We start from the raw sequence: 19091 nt of genomic DNA, 5'->3' as shown, positions 1-19091 counted from the left end.
ATAGACATCATATGGTAGGACTTCTGTTGGGATGCAAAACTAGATAATAATTGCAAATGCAGTTAAAGGTTAATGAATTCAGATCACTTAATCGGATGTAAAAATAGAAAAATCTTCTAATCCTTTTACTCTCAAACTGTTTTTTTTTCCTCATGGAACCTTTCTTGTAAAGGGGAAAAAAAAGTGCCCTTCTATGTTTATACGTTTAAAGGGCTCCTAATACATATAAGAAATGAATTGAAGAGAGAGGAACCCTGTGATCTAACTATCAGGTCTTGGTTTTCTGGAGATTTATTTTTTTATTTTATTTTTTTTCTTTCTGTTTTGTTTTCCTGAGGGCTGGGAGATTGTCAGTTTTAATGACCTGTTTTGGGACCAGTTGAAGGAAGATATACATATTTATTTATTCAGTTAGAGATTAGGCTTTGTAAAAATATGTATCTTTATATATATATAGTCTCCAGAAATGGTTTAGTGCTTTACAGTTTAATACTTTCTTTTCCTAATATTTTGAGTGGGGCATCATTAGAGGACATTAATCTCACATGAGTAGTTTGTCAAATTTTGTGACTTTTTGCTTAAAGTCAGCTTGGTTGAACACCTGTGCTGTGAAGCTTGATGAGAGTGCTGGCCTTCTCTGATCTGGCTCATACTGTGCAGAAAATAAATGGTGAATGCAGAGAGACCTCGTAAGGGTTCTTTTGGGAACCCTTGTAAGGAGTGTATCCCTTATCTTTTCAAATGTCTCTTGATGGAGCAAGGTCTTGCCCTTCAAAACTGCTGAATGAAAGGGGAAAACTTCAGGGTGTTGACTCCCTGCTATCAGCTGGAAACTCTCAAGTGGTCCCCAGCCCTCACACAGAGAGAATGGACTTCCATAGCACCGAAAGGAAGGACTTTGTCTTTAAGATGTGCATTACGATGAGTAAATTCAGAATAATGTAACATAGGTAAATGACATACCCATGTACTTTAGTAGTATGAAATGTGTAGAAAAAAATGTTATATGAATAAAGAATGAAAATAAAAATGTACTTTAGGAGAAAGGCAGGTAATTAAAGTTGAGGGTAAGGAGTGCCATTAGGCACTGCTCTTTTGGGCAGAAATCTTGCCTAAGTTCAAAGACGTTTCTTGTCCTTGAACCTGGAACCTGTATTCATGAAGGAGGTCCCAGTCTAAAAATTCCTGAAATGTTTATGTAACATTACAGGGATGCTGAACACTTCTTTTACTTTCCTAATAACTTAATCAACACAAGATATGTCACTTATATTATTTGGATATGATCTTATCATACTTAAGTAAAACTTACATCCACTTGGCATTTGAGCTGTTTTTTCCATGCTCAGAAATTTGCAAGACTCGTCAGTGTCTTTCATCTATGCTATTTTCTGATCAAAGTCTACTGAAAGCTGAATTTACATAAGCTGCTTTTAGTAGATCATGTATGTTAAACTTCTATTCATGTTCTAACCCTGTCCTAATGGTTATTGCACACTACATCCCATGTTACTCTAGATACTGTATGTTCAGGATTAAATTACAGGTGAACTGCCTTGTTTTTCAAGTCTCTCCTCCTCTCAGTGTTAACAAGTCTCCCTTTGGAGGTGGAGTGCACTTGAGTTTTCATTTGTTCCTGCTTCAACAGGACTGACAAACCAAGGGTTTTAAAGCACAAAAAAATGATGTAATCTAGGTTAGTGTGATCAGGGTGTTTGAGGGTGCTGGTCATAGATCTCTAACAGAGCACAGACTGTGCTAAGAGCAGGTGGGGAGTTCTTGGATCTACTTTGTGTAGAAATTGTGTGATTCAGGGGAACAGTTCTTGTTTTACGTACTTGTTTTCATTGTGTATTGGTTGCTTTTTAAGCTTCTTGTATAGTGAAGCTTTGGCTGCCTTGTGCAACTAAAATAGTTGAACTTCAATAGTTTTTCGACAAACAAGTAAATTACAGCTGTTCTTCTGGAAGTGGTTAAGAACTCCCACTATTCAGTCCATAGCAGGTTGGCACCGACTTGTGCCAAGAGCTACTGTCAGTGAAATTAATATTGTTCCCCAGAGGTTGTGTAGTGGACTGCTGCCAACACAAACAACACAACTGCAGATTTTCCAACAGTTAAGATTATAATGTGAGCTCCTGTAATCGTAGCCTGTTCACATGGCTTGGAGGCCGCTCCTACTCTTTGCAAATCTAAAAAGTAAGAAAAATGAAAGCTGATAGTTTCATTTGAGCCCTCAGCACAGTTGATCTTGACCAGTAGGTCTCAAAGTGCTTTGAAAAACAAAGTGGTCATCATTGTTCCCACAGCAAGTCATTTGCCTTCCCATTCAGAAAGTTGGTACCAAATCAGTGAGAGATGCAGGAGTAAGGAAAGATGCACTGAGCAATCCGGTGCTTTGTCCAATAGGTCAGTCACTATGCAAAATCAGAAAATCGGTTTTTGTTAGGAACAAGAAAAAAAGAATGTTAACATTTTGTTTAGGTGTCTCAGCTAGCAAATGTAGAATGTGTATCTTTTACCTGAAAGGAATTATTGCAATCTACTTTTTTTTGTTTGTTTGTTTTGTTTTGTTTTGTTTTGTTTTGTTTTTTTAAAAAAAGTTTGGGAAATTACTTTGTGACCTATTTATGCTGCAGGCAGCGGTAAATGTGGGGCTCTCTAAAATAGTGAAGAACAGGGCCATTAAAACATAATTCTATATGCTTGTAATGTAATTCATGGACTATTTATGTGCAGCTCATGGGAAAAAAATCACAAATATAGTCATTTTTCAAATAATAAGCTAAACTGATGCAATTTACTGCAAGTTATTTTCATAAATCATAATGAACGCATGGAATTTTAACTTTGTCTTTTTGTATGCAAAGCATTAAATATGCTGGAGTTATTGAAATCTATAAAATTGTTTCTTTATTTGTAAATTGCTTTTGAATAAATTAAGATTTTAATGGATTTTCTTATTGAATAATATATGCTTTGTATTGACATTTTAGCTATTTATTCTGTCAGGATTGTTCACAGTTGATTTGCTGAGTATTTGCTATTATTTGAAGTTTTATTTCTGTGTCTATGGACAGGTGTTCCCTGAAATAGCTGTAGCAATTTTAGATATTTTTGCCCTTCAGCTATATGTTACAACTCTTGTGGCAGAGGTGAGCATCCTTGCAGCAGAGTCATCAGGGCAATTCACAAGGATGCTCTCAAGTCTGAAATGAGAAGAATTAGCTACCTAACTCTGCCGACTTCTTCAGATACCATCACGGAGGGAGTGTTAGAACTTAAATTTGCATGATGGGTGTTGTAAGTGATGGGTGAGATGAATCAATTAATTAATTGATTGTCTGCTTTAAAATTTTATTATTCTCTGACAAATGTGAGCTGCCGAAGGCGGAGTTCTGGCACCTATATTATCTGCAGCAGCATTGATAGCAGAGGTAGGTCCATTTACAGTGACCCTCAGCATACCCAGCAGATGAGACATGACACATCAGGTAATGTATTGGGGAGAACTGTTGGTGAAAGGCTAACATAAAAATGTGTCACTTTCAGAGCCCTTTTTTTATATGCAGGCTGTGTCTAAGAAAGTGTTCACCTTTGAGAAAATTCTAGCTGTCTTCTCTGTAGCTCCTTTTGAATAGTGGAAGGTGGCATTAGAGCCCTCTTTGCACTCCTGTCTTCTGGCTGGACCAACCTTGTTCCCTCACACAAGTGCTCTGAAAGCTTTGCTCTTGGTAGTCAATGCATTCCTGTACTAGAGTACCCCAAACTACTCTGCCCCAGAGGTGGTCTCATGACCCACAAATAAAGCGGAATAATCACTTCCATCCACCACTGGCTAACTTTTATTCTCTGCAGGGATATCTTACTGGCTTACGTGATCTTTGCCCACTGGGATTACACGGCCTTGGTACCAGACAGGGAATGCAAGAGACAGAAACCCAGTAGTGCAGGACAGAGGAGAGAGTCAGAGGGCTGTCATGTAGGAAGCTGCTAAGTTCTACATGGGTCTGGTGGCTCACTTTGTAATCTCAGAGAATGTTTTTCTGTAGGTCTCAGCTCTGCAAAATCAACATCTGCCAGCCTCATAGAATGACTGCCACCTTCCCAGACAGTCCCAGCATCCTCCAAGAACCACTAGGAAATTTAATGTTTTTTCTTGTTTTGGCAGGTTGGGCTGATGGCAGGGGAGGCTACGAATAGCAGTTATAATGACGGTATGAAATCTGTCAGTCCTCTCTGACTCTGAAATCCACCCCCATGAGGAGGCAGGGGCATAGAAGTGACTGTCAGCAAGGCTTTTTTTTCCCCTTTCCCCCCTCTTCCCTGAAAATTTATTTGCAGCAGCCTCTGTACTACTTGCACATGCAGCTGCAGACCTGCACAGTCTGACTATTGTAAGCATGATGATTATTTTAATTTTCAGTCATTCTAAACTTTAATCATATTGCTGGGACAAGAAATAACAAGGGGAACAAGTGTGACAGTTTAAGGAGCTGATCAATGCATTAGCAAGTGTTGGTTTTACAAAGTCAATAACCCGAGCAAGTATTTGCATTGATGAAAACGTAGATAAGATTTGCATGTCTCAAGAGGTGATGGTATACGAGTTTTAACATAGCTGTTCTGAGAGAGATGGGAGCTATGGGGAGGTAAGGAGCTTGCATATAGTGCATGTATTTTTCAGGATGTGCAGTTTTCCCTCATTTTTTTTGTAAGTGCATTAACTGAATTTCTGAGTACTTATGTTTAGCATGTTAAGCCTTTGTCCTTCTCCCCCGCCCCTGTTTATCCTAAATTTGAGAATAGAATAAATTCAACATTTTTATTATATGATTTGCATGTAGAGTACTATATATGGAGTGAGAACAAAGTACATATGTAGTATGTAGTCTAAATTAGATGCTTGTGTCTAAATGAGACACTATCTGAAGTCATTTGAAAATAAGAGCTGTGCAGAGATAAAGTGCTCTCAGAGGATGTACCTCTGTAAAAGTGGAGGCCATACAGTGATCTTTTTTTTTTTTTTTTTTTTTTTTTTTTTTTTTTTTTTCTTCCATGATGCTATTTTTCCATACTAATGATGAAATCCTTTACCTTGTTTTTTCCTAAATTTATTTTACTACTGTGTGCTTGTGAGTCAGGCTGCCTGGCTTGCAGAATTTCTTTGCCAAGCTGTTGTGCTATTTTGCCTTTTTTGTGGTTGTTTTTTTATTTGGAAATGCCATGAGCAAGTATTTCACTGGCAACACCAGAGATTTGCCAGCAGAGGTACTTTGTCTGCATATGTAAAACTTTTAATTCTACATTTTCCCACTCCTGATCTTTATTTCAGTGTTTTGTTGACTTCTTCATTTAGATCTCTATGAAGAGAAATTTTTTTTTTTTTTTTTTTTTTTTTTTTTTTTTTTTTTTTAATAGTGTGAAATATCCAGTGTGCATTCTTTTGGAGGCTCCAAATATTTTATTGTTAAATTATAACATGTACCACTTATATTATTTTTTGCATAATATTTTAATAATCAAGAAAAAAATACCCACCTGTTCTTTTGTGGTACCCTCCAGAGGGAAACCAGACTAGATGCTGATGGTCTGGAACATGATGGTAGATTACAAAGAACATCTACTGTGTTTATTAAGTGCTAAGGTTTAAAGAGAAATAAACATAGGGATATTACTCATTTTTTATTCTACAGCACCTGTTTTGTGCTGAAAAAAGGGAGGATGCTGCTTTGCTGTAAAATGCTGACAGCCAGGAAGAGAGAAATGCACTGGGAAGCTTTTTAGGGAACATTAAGGAACAGTATGACTGAAACTTCAAGCTGGAACACAAATGCTGCAATAAAGTTAGATTAAACACAAGTAGTCAATTAAAGGTATTATGCATATTTTAACATTATATTAAACATGATAAAAACAGTAAAACTGATTTTCTGCTTTTCGTATTTTTAAAAAAATGCTCATCACAAGCATTGTATTAGCATATAAATTTAAAATATTCACCATGTTTTTATAAGAAAGAATAGCAAATGTTTAAGCTCTGTTTTTATGTTGTTAATTATGTTTGTAGCATACTCAGTTTACAATAGCTTTATGGAGTTAGAGGTGAGTTTTTTGTTTAAGTTAAATGATGTACTCGTGAATATGCAGGTGGGAGGTGAAGTTCCCCATTACTAGTGCTGTGCTCTGACACCTTTGAATTTTGTTCGTGTTAACAGGGCAGAGACATTAAGGATTTATTAGATGTATTCCATGCCATTGTTCCTTGAACATTTTTTTAATTCCGCATAAACAAGTGCTTCCTCTGAGCCCAGCTGTCCCTTCCTGCTTCCCTATGCATCCCACTGCTTTTGCCTGTGCTCCCTTTTGCCTGTCTTGCTAGCAACAGCAGAGTGAGGGGTTAAAATCAATCATTACTCATTAAGCCAGTTTTAAGCTACCAGTACTTTGGCTTGTTTGAGTAAGTGGCTTCACAAACACAAGGGGTAGCCCAAGGCAGAAGGGTGGCAGGGATGGGAAGAAACAGACGGAGGTGGAGGAGAGGCACACACAACCTGTATGTCAGCAGCCTCGTTTTACGAGCTGCATCGTCACCAGGAAAGTGATCGTCTCCTTTCTTGGAGGGAACATAAAGTTTGTCAAGCCCAGCCATTCCCCTCCAGTGGTTCACCGCTCCCCTTTCTCTTGAACTGATTTGGTTTCAGTGGCAGCATCCTGCTGCTGTAGTTGAGGCACAGGGCAGGTACAGAGGAGGTCTGGGCACTTGTCAATGGCTTCCTGAATCTGGATTTATCCAGAGCTTTCCTCCCATGATAAGGCTGGGCAAGAGGGAAGAGAACAACTGACCCATCCTTCTGTATTTTCTTCTATCACTTTTTATTCCTATTTGTAACTTATTTTGGGTAAAGAAAATAGTATTGCAAACAAAATTGGCTATTGTGCAGTAAATTACAGTCCTTGCTAGGATAGGGAGGCTTTAAAACTTTTGAAGTGTCTTGTGCAAGATTTTCTGTTACAAAAAAAACTTTTTTTTTTTTTTTTTTTTTTTTTAACTTATGTTCAACCATACTTAGCTTGTTGGGTACTGAAAAATATAGAGATGCTTCTAAATGTATTGCTGTAATGACTGTTGTCTCAGAAATAGGTCTGTAAACCTGAAGAACATTGCTTGTCTTTATAAGTAAAAGCCATTTTCTTCTCAGTTCTTTCATTTTTGAGGGAGGAAAGAATGAACCAAAGTTAGTAGGCTTCCCTTTTGTGAAATAACTTATTCAGGTTCATGCAAGTTTTTATACAGAAAACAGGCAAGAAAGCACTCCTGTGTTTCCCTTCACTAATGACCCATTTGGGTGTCTCCAGAGAGCTCTTCGGTCTCACCTGGGAACCCTAAATTGCAAGCTCTGCTGAATACAGATGTCTCATTTGATAGCTTTTTGACCTCCTTCTGATACACCTAAGTATAGGAAGTTTAAGAAGATCAAAGCAATTTCCTTTATAAAGAATGTTAAATTTCATCTTTAATATTAATGTGGCAAGTTTTTCCATCAGTTATTCTTCATTATACATGGATTCTGATGGTGGCTTTTGAGAAGAGCAGTGGGAAGATTGTTTGCTATGATATTACTTGGCAGAAAGTCAGGCATATTCTACATTTCCTATGAACGATATCTGCTGAAAGTCAGCTAGCTGCAGAACCAACTCTGCTTGCTGTGCCTTAGCAACCACGAGTAAAAATCTGCTGGCACATGGAAACGGATTGGGATTCATGACAATACTTGCTATATGCAGCCACCGTCAAACGGCAGTAACATTTCACCTGTTAAACACAACACCTATATCTAGTTTCTGCTCAGAAATCCTATAGAAGTGAGTGATATCAAATGCAAAAATGTGAAGTTGGCCAAGCAATAACCCAAACTGTACAGTGATTTTTCTTTCCCTTCCCCCCTCCTTGCCTGGAATAACCAAGCACTTGGATTAAACGAGCATTTTACTCGTGCAGAAATTGCTGCCTTCTTGTGTTGCACATTGGGAATAGATTGTCAGGAATGTATAGCCCAGCTTTCTGCCAGAATTCATTTTCATATCAGGGCTGGAATGGAAATTCACTTATTATTTAGGTGCTTGCTTTGAGCAAATCAAACAATTTTTTTGGAAGGAAAAAACCCTGACTTCCATCAGCTGAATGTTTACAGTCCTTTCTATTGTTATTAGGATATTATCATTTTCAGGGTTCATAATGAGAAAAAGAAATCTATGTAGGAAAAAAAATAATTACTTCTTGAATTGTGTGGAATGGTAGAGAAGCCTGAGGGAAATTAATAAATACCCCTGGTGGATTTATTTATTTATTTATTATTTATTATTTTTCCTGGGCAGCAGTGTTAGATTTGAATGATTAGTGGAGAGAGAAAAGCACAAACATATGTTTGTTTTTGAAAGTGAATTTGGATTCAGATTTGTGATCTTACATACACTATCCCTCATGGTTGGAACGTGAGAACTTTCCAGTGTGAATACTTGTGAAAGTGTATTTTAGGTTTGGATGCTTAAGTGCTTTTTGGAAATCCATCTGAATGTATAATTTCCTTTGTGGTCACACATTAGTCAGTTTAGGATTCAGGTTTTGAGCAGTTGCAGAAATCCCCCTCTTAGGGAATAAAAATAATCTCATTACCAGGTAGTCTGGGCTATACCACGTGTTTCCAACATTGATTTTTTTTTTTTTTTTTTTCTTTTTGTTTTCAGACTATTTGTATTTAGGGAAATAAGTCATGATAGAGCACAGCACTGAAGCATTTATTTAATTTTAAGCATACCAAGTAATCCAATTTGGAATGCACAAAGTACTATGTTAAACTCTTTAGGGACATAGTGTTAGTGCCCTGAAACTACAAACACTCATTTTCTTATATTTATACACAAAAAAGTTCTTAGAACTGCTTATCAGTATGAAGATGATCATGGGCATGTTTGCAAAATAAAGCCTGATCAAATAGACAAATATATATGGATGTTTTAAACTGCAAACTGTTAAAATTTGATTGCGCACTGCAAACTCTTAATCCAGATTTTGGTAATACAACTAGTTGAAAAGTTAATGATTTGAAAAGCTTGAAATGGAAGTTTAAACAATTTGCTGGGGCCCCGTGGCGGCAAAGAACACTGATTCTGCCTGTTCTTTTTTCTTTGAGGTTTAAAGGTGCTTAAAATTTTAAATCCCCCTATTCCTTCTTCTAAATATTTAACAATCTTAATTAATAAAAATAAATAAAAAAAATCCTTAATAAATATAAAAGACACAAAGCTTTATTTTCTTGCTAGCTGCACAGGAATACCAGAAGCTCCAGAATAGAAGAAAGGCAAAACTCTTGAATCCTGTATTTGAAATTATTATTTTCCTACAATTTCCAAGTCCTATTCTGTAGTGTTAGTGTGACTTCTAGTGTAGATAGGTTGCTGGCTGCTACCACTGTACTAAATCCCAGCAGAGGAAAGCACTTGAATTGGAGCTTCAAGCACTGTTGCTTTGTGTCTTTCTGAGCATGATGGGGGTGAAATTGCTAGCAGATGTACGGAGCATCGCTGATGCTACCACGACTGCATTGCTGGCAATGGCAGAAATATCAGCAGTTGTTGGAACAGCTTGGGCAGGAGGGAAAGCACAAGCAGCTAGTAGACAACATCATCTGAAGTAGGGATGAAGCCAGATCAAAATCCCAGATTTAAAAACTAGGAGAAAATTCAAAATTGTCCCCAAAAAACATGACTGAGAACATGCTCTATATAGCACTTTTATCCTGTGGTTAGAACACTAACCAGTTTCTAGTAAATAAATGGGGAATTTCTTTCATGGAGCCAGTTCAATACTCTGTCAAATAAAGAACTGACTCACAGTGCTGCAATGCCTGATCTTTCAAATGAAGACTGAAACGTGCCCTCCGTAGTACACTTTTTCTTGTATGATATGCTGTGGGGGAATTTTTTCCAAACCCTTCAAAAATCAGATTGTGCTCATATATTAAACTATTTTCATCAATAGCTTTACATGTTTAGTTTTATGTAATGGGAGAGATTTTCAGCTTGTTTAAAAATAATTGTCCAGTTGAAGAGATATTAATTTAAACCCAGGTATAGGCCATACTTGGTACCATTAAATTAGTAACTACTAAATTAATTATTAATATTATTAATTATTAATAATTTATTAAATTAGTACATTAGTAACTACTTTTAAAAATCGAGATGGAGTGTTGAGCTGGTCATATGGATTGTAAAGAATTAGGTCCTTCTGGTTGTTTTTAATTAATCTCTAGTCACTTTATTCTTATCCTCTTTTTTTTTTTTTCAATGTTATTCTTCGTCTCCCCGTGTTTCCAGTGGTTTTAAATATTACAGCAACATCCTTTATAATGTTCCCCAATTTCAGACCACATTATCTGCGGTGTACAGATATGTGGATCTTAGCAGTGCTATTCCAAACCCTTTTCCTGAGCCACCTGTCCCATCTGTGCCCTCCTGTCCTGTGCAGGCCGTGTCCCCACGCTGGGCTCCCATCCCCATGCTCTGTTTCTACTTCAAGATCACCCAGCCCAAGGTGCAGCTCCCTGTTCCCGCCTTCCTGCATCCCCTGTGGGGAACCTGAAGCCGCCTGTGTACACCTAATTGTGGATTATATCAGAGCCCTCCCAGAGGGTGCCCAGTTCTCTGGGCCTGCTCCTTCCCCATCTCAGGACCAAATGTGTCACCACATCCCTATCTCCTCCCAGCCTCATGGCTTGGCACAGCTTCTCCTTCGGCTGGCAGAGTGTCTCTTGGCACAGGCCCTCGTGCCTCTTCCAAGGTGCTTGTCTCTAGGGACAAGTTGTTCGCTTGATGGCTAATGAATTTGCTTTAAAAGCACGTTCTGGCTCATTCTAAGAGTTATTTGCAAATGTGTTTTGAATTGGTGTTTGTGGTGGTGGTGGGGAGTCATTTGGGAAAAGCAGCCTGTATTTACTAAATACCTTCAGGTAGGAGTGGTGCTTCCTCCTTGCTAGCACCAATAGGAGAGATCACTTTTCTTTATTCTGTTCCGGAACACCAAACACCACTTCCACTTCTTTGGGGGTCTTGTGGCTCTCGTATGCAATTTCTATGTTCTCTGTAGAATTTCAGGTATGTAGGTTCCTGCCTGACATGCATAAATGTACTCTCTTAGGCTCTGTTTTTATGCTTGCTCTGGGCTGATCTGGGGTCAGGCTACCACCAGAATAAGCCATTGTCCTGTCTTTCCCTCTCCTCCTTCAGGGCTGTGAATTCCTTTTCTCTTCCCTGCACCAAAACTAGTGTCATGTGGTTTGAAGGGTAAACTAGAAAACTTTTTTCTCTGCTAGTTTTCAACCTGAGTCACCTTTTACATACTCTTTGGAAGTAATTCATAGCTCCAGCCATCTTCTGACAGCTGAGTACATGCCAAAATGGGCAACATGATTTCAGTTTTTGTGATGTCCAAGGTCTTCTGTGGTCTGGAGGAAAAAGAGACATGGTCATTTTCTCTGTTTTGTGAACCAACTCTTCTTGTTGTGTGTAGTGGCTTAGTAAGTGCAACCCAAAAGAATGTCTGACTTTGAATTGCAAGTCAAAGTTTTACTGCCTGGTGCTTTTTCATTTTGTAGGATGTAATTAGCGCCCACTGATGTGTGCTACCTAAGCCAGACTAGTTCTCTTGGTGGCTAGGGTAGCAAGCCCTAGAAGGTGGCAAATTTGGACCTAGTCCAGCCTCTTAAAACAGATATAAAGCAGGAAGTGTAAAGGTACCAGCTTCACCTGAAATTAGCCCAGAGAGAGCACCTGCAGGCACAGGTGAAACACAACTGGGCACATGTGTCTGAGGTACCAGGGGTGCATGCAGACCCAGCCTGGGAGTCCCCACTGCTGCTGAGTGGGTCAGGCTCCCTGCTGCCAGACAGGGGAGCTCTTGCTGCCCTTCTCTTTCCTCCTTCCCCTCATCTCTACTGACTCCCCTATGCAGCCTTACACTGGCTCTGGAGCTCACCCAACACTTTGAGAGCTTCTCCAACTTACTGAAATGTCATACCTTTATTTCCAGTCCTTTTTAAATGAGTTTTTGCCTTCCTCTTTAGTGAGCCAGGCTGACAAGTGGCACAGGTGGCACAGGGCCAGTGGTGAGAGCCCAGCAGAGGCAGGGGGTCTCAACTCACTCCACCTCACAAAACTAGACCGCTGGGTTGTCATTCCCACCAGCATCACTGGAATTGGCTTGCAGATGACAACAACGTTAGTGCCAGCCTGCAGGGAGGGGAGAAACTGATGTCTGAACTTGGACCGTGCTGCTGTAATAAGTGAGGCTTGTTGAATGAAAAGCTTGGACACAAATCAATTGAAGCATCGGTATGTAAGGCTGCTGCAGCATCAAGATGTTAATGACGTGCCTGCTAGAAAGAGTAAGTGTGGCCAGAGACAACTTTGTGGTCTTATGACACATTTGTTGGGTATAGGCAAGGGGAATGAGGCTTTTATGTTACAGTATTTCCGTATGGGTCCGCTGTTATGCATGGAACTACACTAACGTTTTTGATGGGCATGGAAGGGTAAACACTGTTTGATACTTCTGTGGTTCCTTGTCACTTCCCTTCTCTTTCTAAAAATACAGTACTAAGAATATGGGGGGCAGGGTGGAAAGCAGGTGGCCTTACTGAAATATGGATTCTGTAATTCTTATGGTGTGTGAAGGATGATTTTCCTGTGATTATAATGTACCATGTGTGAATTGGATCCTTCTCAAAGTGATGAATTAATTATCTTGCCTGCAAGTTGGAATAATGTGAGCAAGCACCTCACAATCCTCCTATTGTTCTGCCAGTGCACCTGCACGATTTCTTCTGTTCCAGTTCCAGGCTTCTTTTAGGCAGTGTTTATTTGTGTGTTGTATGGCTTGTAGTGAGATAGAAATTATTGGTAAGCACCAGAGTAGGCCAGGTCATGTCTTTTAACGCGGACAAGATATGGAAGTATCATGGTGAATATGGATGAGATAAACATCCATACCAGAGTCAGGTTATCTCCAGAATTCCACTGTTAATTCTATAACTTTGATCAACAATCTTTACTGAACACCAGTAAGACTTTGGCATTTGCATTTCCCAGCAGTCAAGAGTTGTCATTTCCCTTTCTATCTCTTCATATATGAAACCTCTATAATTTCACGGAGTAATCTGTTATTCTCACATTATATAAAACAGAGAACAGAAAATCTGTCTTTTCTCTGTGCTATTTCATTATTTTGTATAATAGCATTATTTCTCCTGCAATTAATCTCTCCTTTTTAAGGTTACTAATCATAGTTTTTTCTTTCTCTTCTAATCTTATAATTTATCCATATCCTTTATTATTCCTACTAACATTGTTGTCTGAATCCCCTCTAACTTTGGAGCATCCATTTCTGAGATGCTGTTACCAGTGCAACTCGTGGCATGACAGAGGTAATGCTGATGTCCATTAGAGCAACGATACGTTCCTAGTAGTCACCTTTTGATTCCTCATTTATCCCTATACAAGGTAATTTTTTCCTTGTAATTAAGAATATCATTTAAGAAGAGTGGTGTTCCTTGAGAATTTCAACGACGCTGAGGTGTCTTTACTGAATTGTTAGTTTGTTTTTAAAAGATATTAGGGCACACATAATTACATTTTCCTTCCTCTAGTACATGCTGCTTTCATGATACTGTTTTTTCACTTCACATTTTGTAGGTTTATCCTGAAACTCTTCATTTTCATTTCTGTCCCTTCCTCACCCAAATAATTCTACAGAATTTGCCTTATTGCTAATCTCCTTTTCTAGATCCAGAGTAATTATATTAAACAACTCAGAAGTGAGTTTACCATGCTTTTTTTCCTAATGTGAAATGTTTTAGTTGGAGACTTACGTAGACTGGTCAGGTGACTTGATAAATTCTTCTTACTTAGATCGAATAGCTAAAAGACCTAGATTGCTGCTACTTTTTTATATACAAAACGTAGAACAAAACTAAAGCTCTACTGAACTGTCTTACAGACGCTGTCCAGAAGGATTTCAAATCCATACCTGGAAACTCCTTCAAACAAGGTACATGTCAAGCTTCATTTTAATTCTATTTCATATAGCAACATATTAGGAACATCTTTGCCAATAGTTGTTCGTGTTACTGCTGTGTTTTGTTGGTACTGGGAAGAAATGTCAAAATGTATGCCTGAGTTAAACTTGTCAGTAAGGGGTCTGTAGAACCCAGGTGGAACATCTTTTTATGGAAGATGGAATTATGTCCTGTTTTGATAGACATACCTGCAGCCTTAAGGTGCAAAGTACGGATAGGCATGGGGGGACCAAAACCTGTAGCCATTCTGAAGGACCTCGTTCTCACAGCAAGGTGCAAATGATCTGACCTGTAGCTGTTACAGAATACCCACAAATTTCCTAAAAAAAATGGAAAAAAGAAACGAACTATGAAATGGCATTTTAGTATGTATTCAATTATTGTTTATGGAACAATTTTAATTTCAACTGTGTTTATGGTTTTGCAATGGTAAAGTCTTTCTCTTTCACTATAATAATTTTTGTTTTAATTTAGGTGCATCTGTTGTTCAAAGGTAAAATTGGCTGACAGTACAATCTCTGCTTTTCTAGGCAGACATAGTCATCCGGCCCATGGGGGCAACCAGTGATGAGAGTAGGTATGGCAGAAGTTGGGGTGCATTTTCAATGAGGCTTTGACAATTTGCTAGTCATTTATCAGGGGAGTCATAGCTCAGGAGAAGTCATAGCTCAGAGGGAGTGAGGGGACAGTGGCAAGACAATTTACTGCAATGGGAATAAATCCCTGTTTGTTACAGTTTTCTATTTCTCTTTTCATTCAGATTTATGGAGAAAGTTCCTCCTGTGCTGGGAGAGCACTCAGGAATATTTTCACACTTCAAGCTTCTGACCTGATTAAAGACCGGGTGTACCTTACTGGAATTTGCAGGTAACCCAAGATCATTCATTTTAATCAACTGAATGGGTTTTATTTTCATTTGTCTATCTCTTTATTTGAAAAGAGACTAAATTCTAAGTAGGATCTTGTGTGTGTTACTAAGAAACTAAAATATTCTCTTTAAAAAAATTAAAAACCTCATGTATTTTAATATTTGTTTTCTTATGTAACCTTGTCAGTTTTTAGAAAGCAGTGATAGCCTGTCTGTATGTCCGTCAATTTAACTCCTTACAGTTTCATATACAATGGTGTTTATTTTGCTGAAAAGAATGGTAAATTCAGTTATCGTCTTGAGTTATTGAAGTGGCTAATTGGATTCCTAGGATTTAGTTACCCAGTGACATTTTGCATATAATTTATGGAATATTTCTGTAATGAAGTGATTTTTGGTTTGCGTGACACTACAGCATAAATGCTTCCTCCTATTTTCAGTTATGCCAAAATATGTGGGTCTTGATTGTAACACCATTTATTTATACCCATATTTGAGGAAAAAGTTACATTTTTTTTTAAGAATTAAAAAGAAAAGTTTGTGCAAGATGAAGTATAATCTAGAGCAACAGTCAAGGTCTTGCATATATGTTGTATAGTTGTGTTGCTTATGCCTATGCCCTGAAAGGGAATAAAATCCTGAGGCTAAAAGCTGGATTTTATTTAGTTCTTATGTGTCTTTGTATGCAGCACAAAGTGATAAAAATATTTTATATTGTGAAGTGTGCTACATGAATTAGGTATGTAAAGGAACTTACTCATCTAACATGAGTTTCCTTGTTGTAAGTAGGGGCATCCCCCTGAGATTTGCTAGAATAATCCCCTTCCTTGAAATGAATAGGGTTACCTAAAACAGTAATTTAGACAAAGGGTTTGTGCTGCTGGACAAAAGGATTACCTCTTAAAAAAAATAGAACACAAAAATGCTGTTTTATAAAATTGCATTTTAACATAACATTACCTCTTAGAATACAGAAATACTTTGTCTATTTCCAGGAGAAGCTGTGTTGGATCAGAACTGGTAGACTGGCTGTTGGAGCACTGCCCATTTGTTAAGTGCAGATCTACAGCAGTTGGAGTGTGGCAGCTGCTTCTGGATATGGGCATTATATTATCAGGTCAGTGTTGATAGCGTAAGGAAGGTTATCGGTTTCTTTTGCATGTGGTAATATTGGTAATTTTTTTTTTTTTTTTTTTTTAATGGGGGAGGAAGAAGGGAGGGAAACAAGCTGATCCATTTTTAGTTACAGTTGTTTATTTTACTACCTCTTCAGTAGGCTTACCTTTGTGACCTTTCATTTCATAAATGTCAAAGATGAATCCCTCTTCTTAGGCAAGTTCCTTCCTTTTGCTTTTGCAAATGCAATTGCCTACTGCCAAGTTGCAGATAGTGTGCGTGTCTCTTTGAGCCTTTTTTTCCCCTCTCCACAACCTCTTTCAGTTTTTTCAGAAGACAGCAGCTGTTTAGTCACTGCAGATCACAGATTCGCCAGATGACTTCTCTAGCAATTAACGATTTCCCCTTCCTTTCTCTGTTTTCCATAGTTTTAGAATACAATGGACTGCAAGAGCATTCTGCTCCTTGAAGTGGTTGTCATGCCAGGTTCTTCCCAGCTGCCTCCCATTCCACTCTAGGTTTAAGGGTTTGGTCCAAATGATGTCATTGGTGATAACCACACGGATAACCAACATCTGGAAACCTGAGGGACTCCAGTACCTCTGTAGCTGTTACTACTTGCATAGCTTAACTCAGTGCATTCCCAGCCCTGGGGTCTGTGTTACACAATTCCCTTTCCTCCTCGTGAGAGGGTGAGGTGTTGTGTCTTCTCTGTGTGCAAGCTGACACTGAGTATACTTGAAGATTTTCTGCTGCTACAGCTACACTGATGGTATCTCTGATAATGTGGCATCAACAAAGATTCAGTGACTCCCCCAGTAGGAACTTGTGCTTTTGGCTTTGGAACCTGTTGTTTGAACCCAGTTTGATCCCAGTTATGCCAGGGAAGACAAGGGCTCTTAATATCACTATGTTATCTTACCCGGGTTTATTCTACAGAACTAGTACCCTTGAATTTGTGCAGAGGCTGGGATAAAGGTGTGCTAAGCATCAGCTGAGTGGCTTTAAAAGTGGTGGATCTCTGAGTGTACTATGAATGCAATGTAGGTATGAAACTGTTATAACTCTTTTTCAAACCAGAAAAATTCTATATTTTTTTAGCCTCGTGTACCCTTTAAATCTGCATTATTGAACTGTGTTCACCAGTGCCTGGCCATTAACAAGAGCAGATTAGGAGCTAATGGAAATCAAAGTTCAGAAATTTGACAAGGAAATGTTTTTTCTCTTCCAGCCAAACCCCCTAATTTGAAACTGATTTCAAAATTGATTACTCAGCAGTCTTAATGCTTCAGTCTCAGGAACCTGGAGATCTTCACACTGAGTTTTTGGTATTGCTTTGTTTGGATGTGTTGAATTAATACTACAGAACAGGATTGCTTCTATACTGTTTGTGATTCTTTTGCCCTGTGTGGTGGTGCAACTCCGAATTAAAGTCGGATGCAATACAGAAGGTGTTAGGGACACAGAGCCTTCAAATGCAAAAGGTTTAAAGGATATCTTTTTTTTTTTTTTTTTTTTTTTTTTTTAAACAGTGGACAGACAACTCTATTTTCAAGATGCTCATGTTTTCTACCAGTTCTCAGCAGATGAGTGTACCTACCTTTTCTGTGAATTTGAGAAAGAGGAAGGCTGGAAGAATGGTGTAAAGCTCCTACTTCAACTACTGCCATTGGCTCCTCCCAGGATTGACATGTGCAGTCTGTAAGTAGTCATATGCAGCTGTTTTAAACTTTTGCTGACTGTTTTGTAAGCAGCTGGCTTATAACTACACTGTTTATGCCCCAGCTACTTTGCAGATGAGTCAGCTTTCTTTTCAGGGTTGCCAAACTTTGAAGAGATGGGCTTTTCTGTGATCTGTACTGTGATTAGTATCTGAGAAAGTCAGGGGTGCTAGATAAATGAGGGCACTCAGCTTGGGGTTGTTGAGATACTGTGGTTCTTATGTACTAGTTTGCTGCCTGTAGCTTGCTCTTCTACCTGGGCAAGTTGCTTTATTTTTTGGGGGTCTCCTCTTGCATTTGGAGTTTTGGCACTAATTTGGCAGCAGACGTTGACTAGTAGACCAGATGCCCTTTTCCTGGGTGAAGGTCAGCGATCAGATGGATAGAGAGGGTGACTAGGAACATGGTAGCTTCTGTTGTCTTATTTTTAGTTTGTTGTTGTGTGTTTGTCAGAGCCTGGTAGTCTCTAATTGCTATTCCTCATGCAGAATATGCCATTTAAGAGTTTTCCTTCCCATATATCTGCTCTTATACTTGACTCTTGGTTGTTAACATACCCTCTGTGCTGATACATCTGCACTCTAAACATTGTCTATTTAGAGCAGCTAGAAAGAAACCATACTTTTTTGTTCCACAGTGAGAGGCCAAAACACAGAGGAAAAAAAGACATCAGTGAAGTCTGGAGGCTTGCGACCTCTCATGCCTTGGCAAAGCTGCAGGAGCTGGCCAGCATAGACAAGTTGGGTTAAATTCTTTCATTGTCACTAGAGTGATGAAGCCTTAAACATGATACTTATGTCGTGGAAAATTGTTACTCTGGCAGCAGGAGGATTATTTTCTCTTCGATGCCAAAGAAAAAACTTTTTTTCTGCCAGTATTTTTCTTCTCTACACAGTAGATTTAAAAACAACAACAACAACAACAACAACAAAAAACACATTCTCTCAAATATATCTAACAGAAATCTTTTAAAGGAGTATAAAAACAAAGTTGCTAAAGTGTCTCAATTCCAGTTACTTAAATTCAGATGTTCAGTCTGAATCTTAAGTGTGGTGAGCTGACTGAAAAAAATCTCAGTAAACTTCTCTGCCTGGCTCGGGTCAGAAATTTGATCCCTGCCCCTCTTGCTGACTGCCCTTACCAACAGGAAATGGGCAGTTCTGGAGTGGGGATTCCCTTTAAAATACACTTATTTGGTCAGCTTGAGTGAGTGCAGACAAGTGACAAGGCGCTCAAATTGGCAAAAACAGG

General features: G+C 38.6%; 1 protein-coding gene across 2 annotated transcripts in view; it reads left to right on the top strand.

Moving 5' to 3' along the window:
* The window catches only part of RAPGEF5 (Rap guanine nucleotide exchange factor 5), a 158445-nt gene that overhangs the window by 17103 nt on the left and 122251 nt on the right, over nt 1-19091 (top strand). For both annotated transcript variants that reach the window (XM_035316607.1, XM_035316608.1), the window contains exons 2-5: nt 14057-14107; nt 14896-15002; nt 15999-16120; nt 17652-17811. In XM_035316607.1, coding sequence (XP_035172498.1) covers nt 14057-14107; nt 14896-15002; nt 15999-16120; nt 17652-17811 — 440 coding nt within the window. The remainder of the gene's footprint in view (nt 1-14056; nt 14108-14895; nt 15003-15998; nt 16121-17651; nt 17812-19091) is intronic.

This window comes from Oxyura jamaicensis, chromosome 2, assembly GCF_011077185.1.
Source record: "Oxyura jamaicensis isolate SHBP4307 breed ruddy duck chromosome 2, BPBGC_Ojam_1.0, whole genome shotgun sequence".
NCBI classification, from domain to species: domain Eukaryota; kingdom Metazoa; phylum Chordata; class Aves; order Anseriformes; family Anatidae; genus Oxyura; species Oxyura jamaicensis.
The sequence above is the reverse complement of the archived record's forward strand: the minus strand, read 5'-3'. Positions and strand labels throughout refer to the sequence as shown.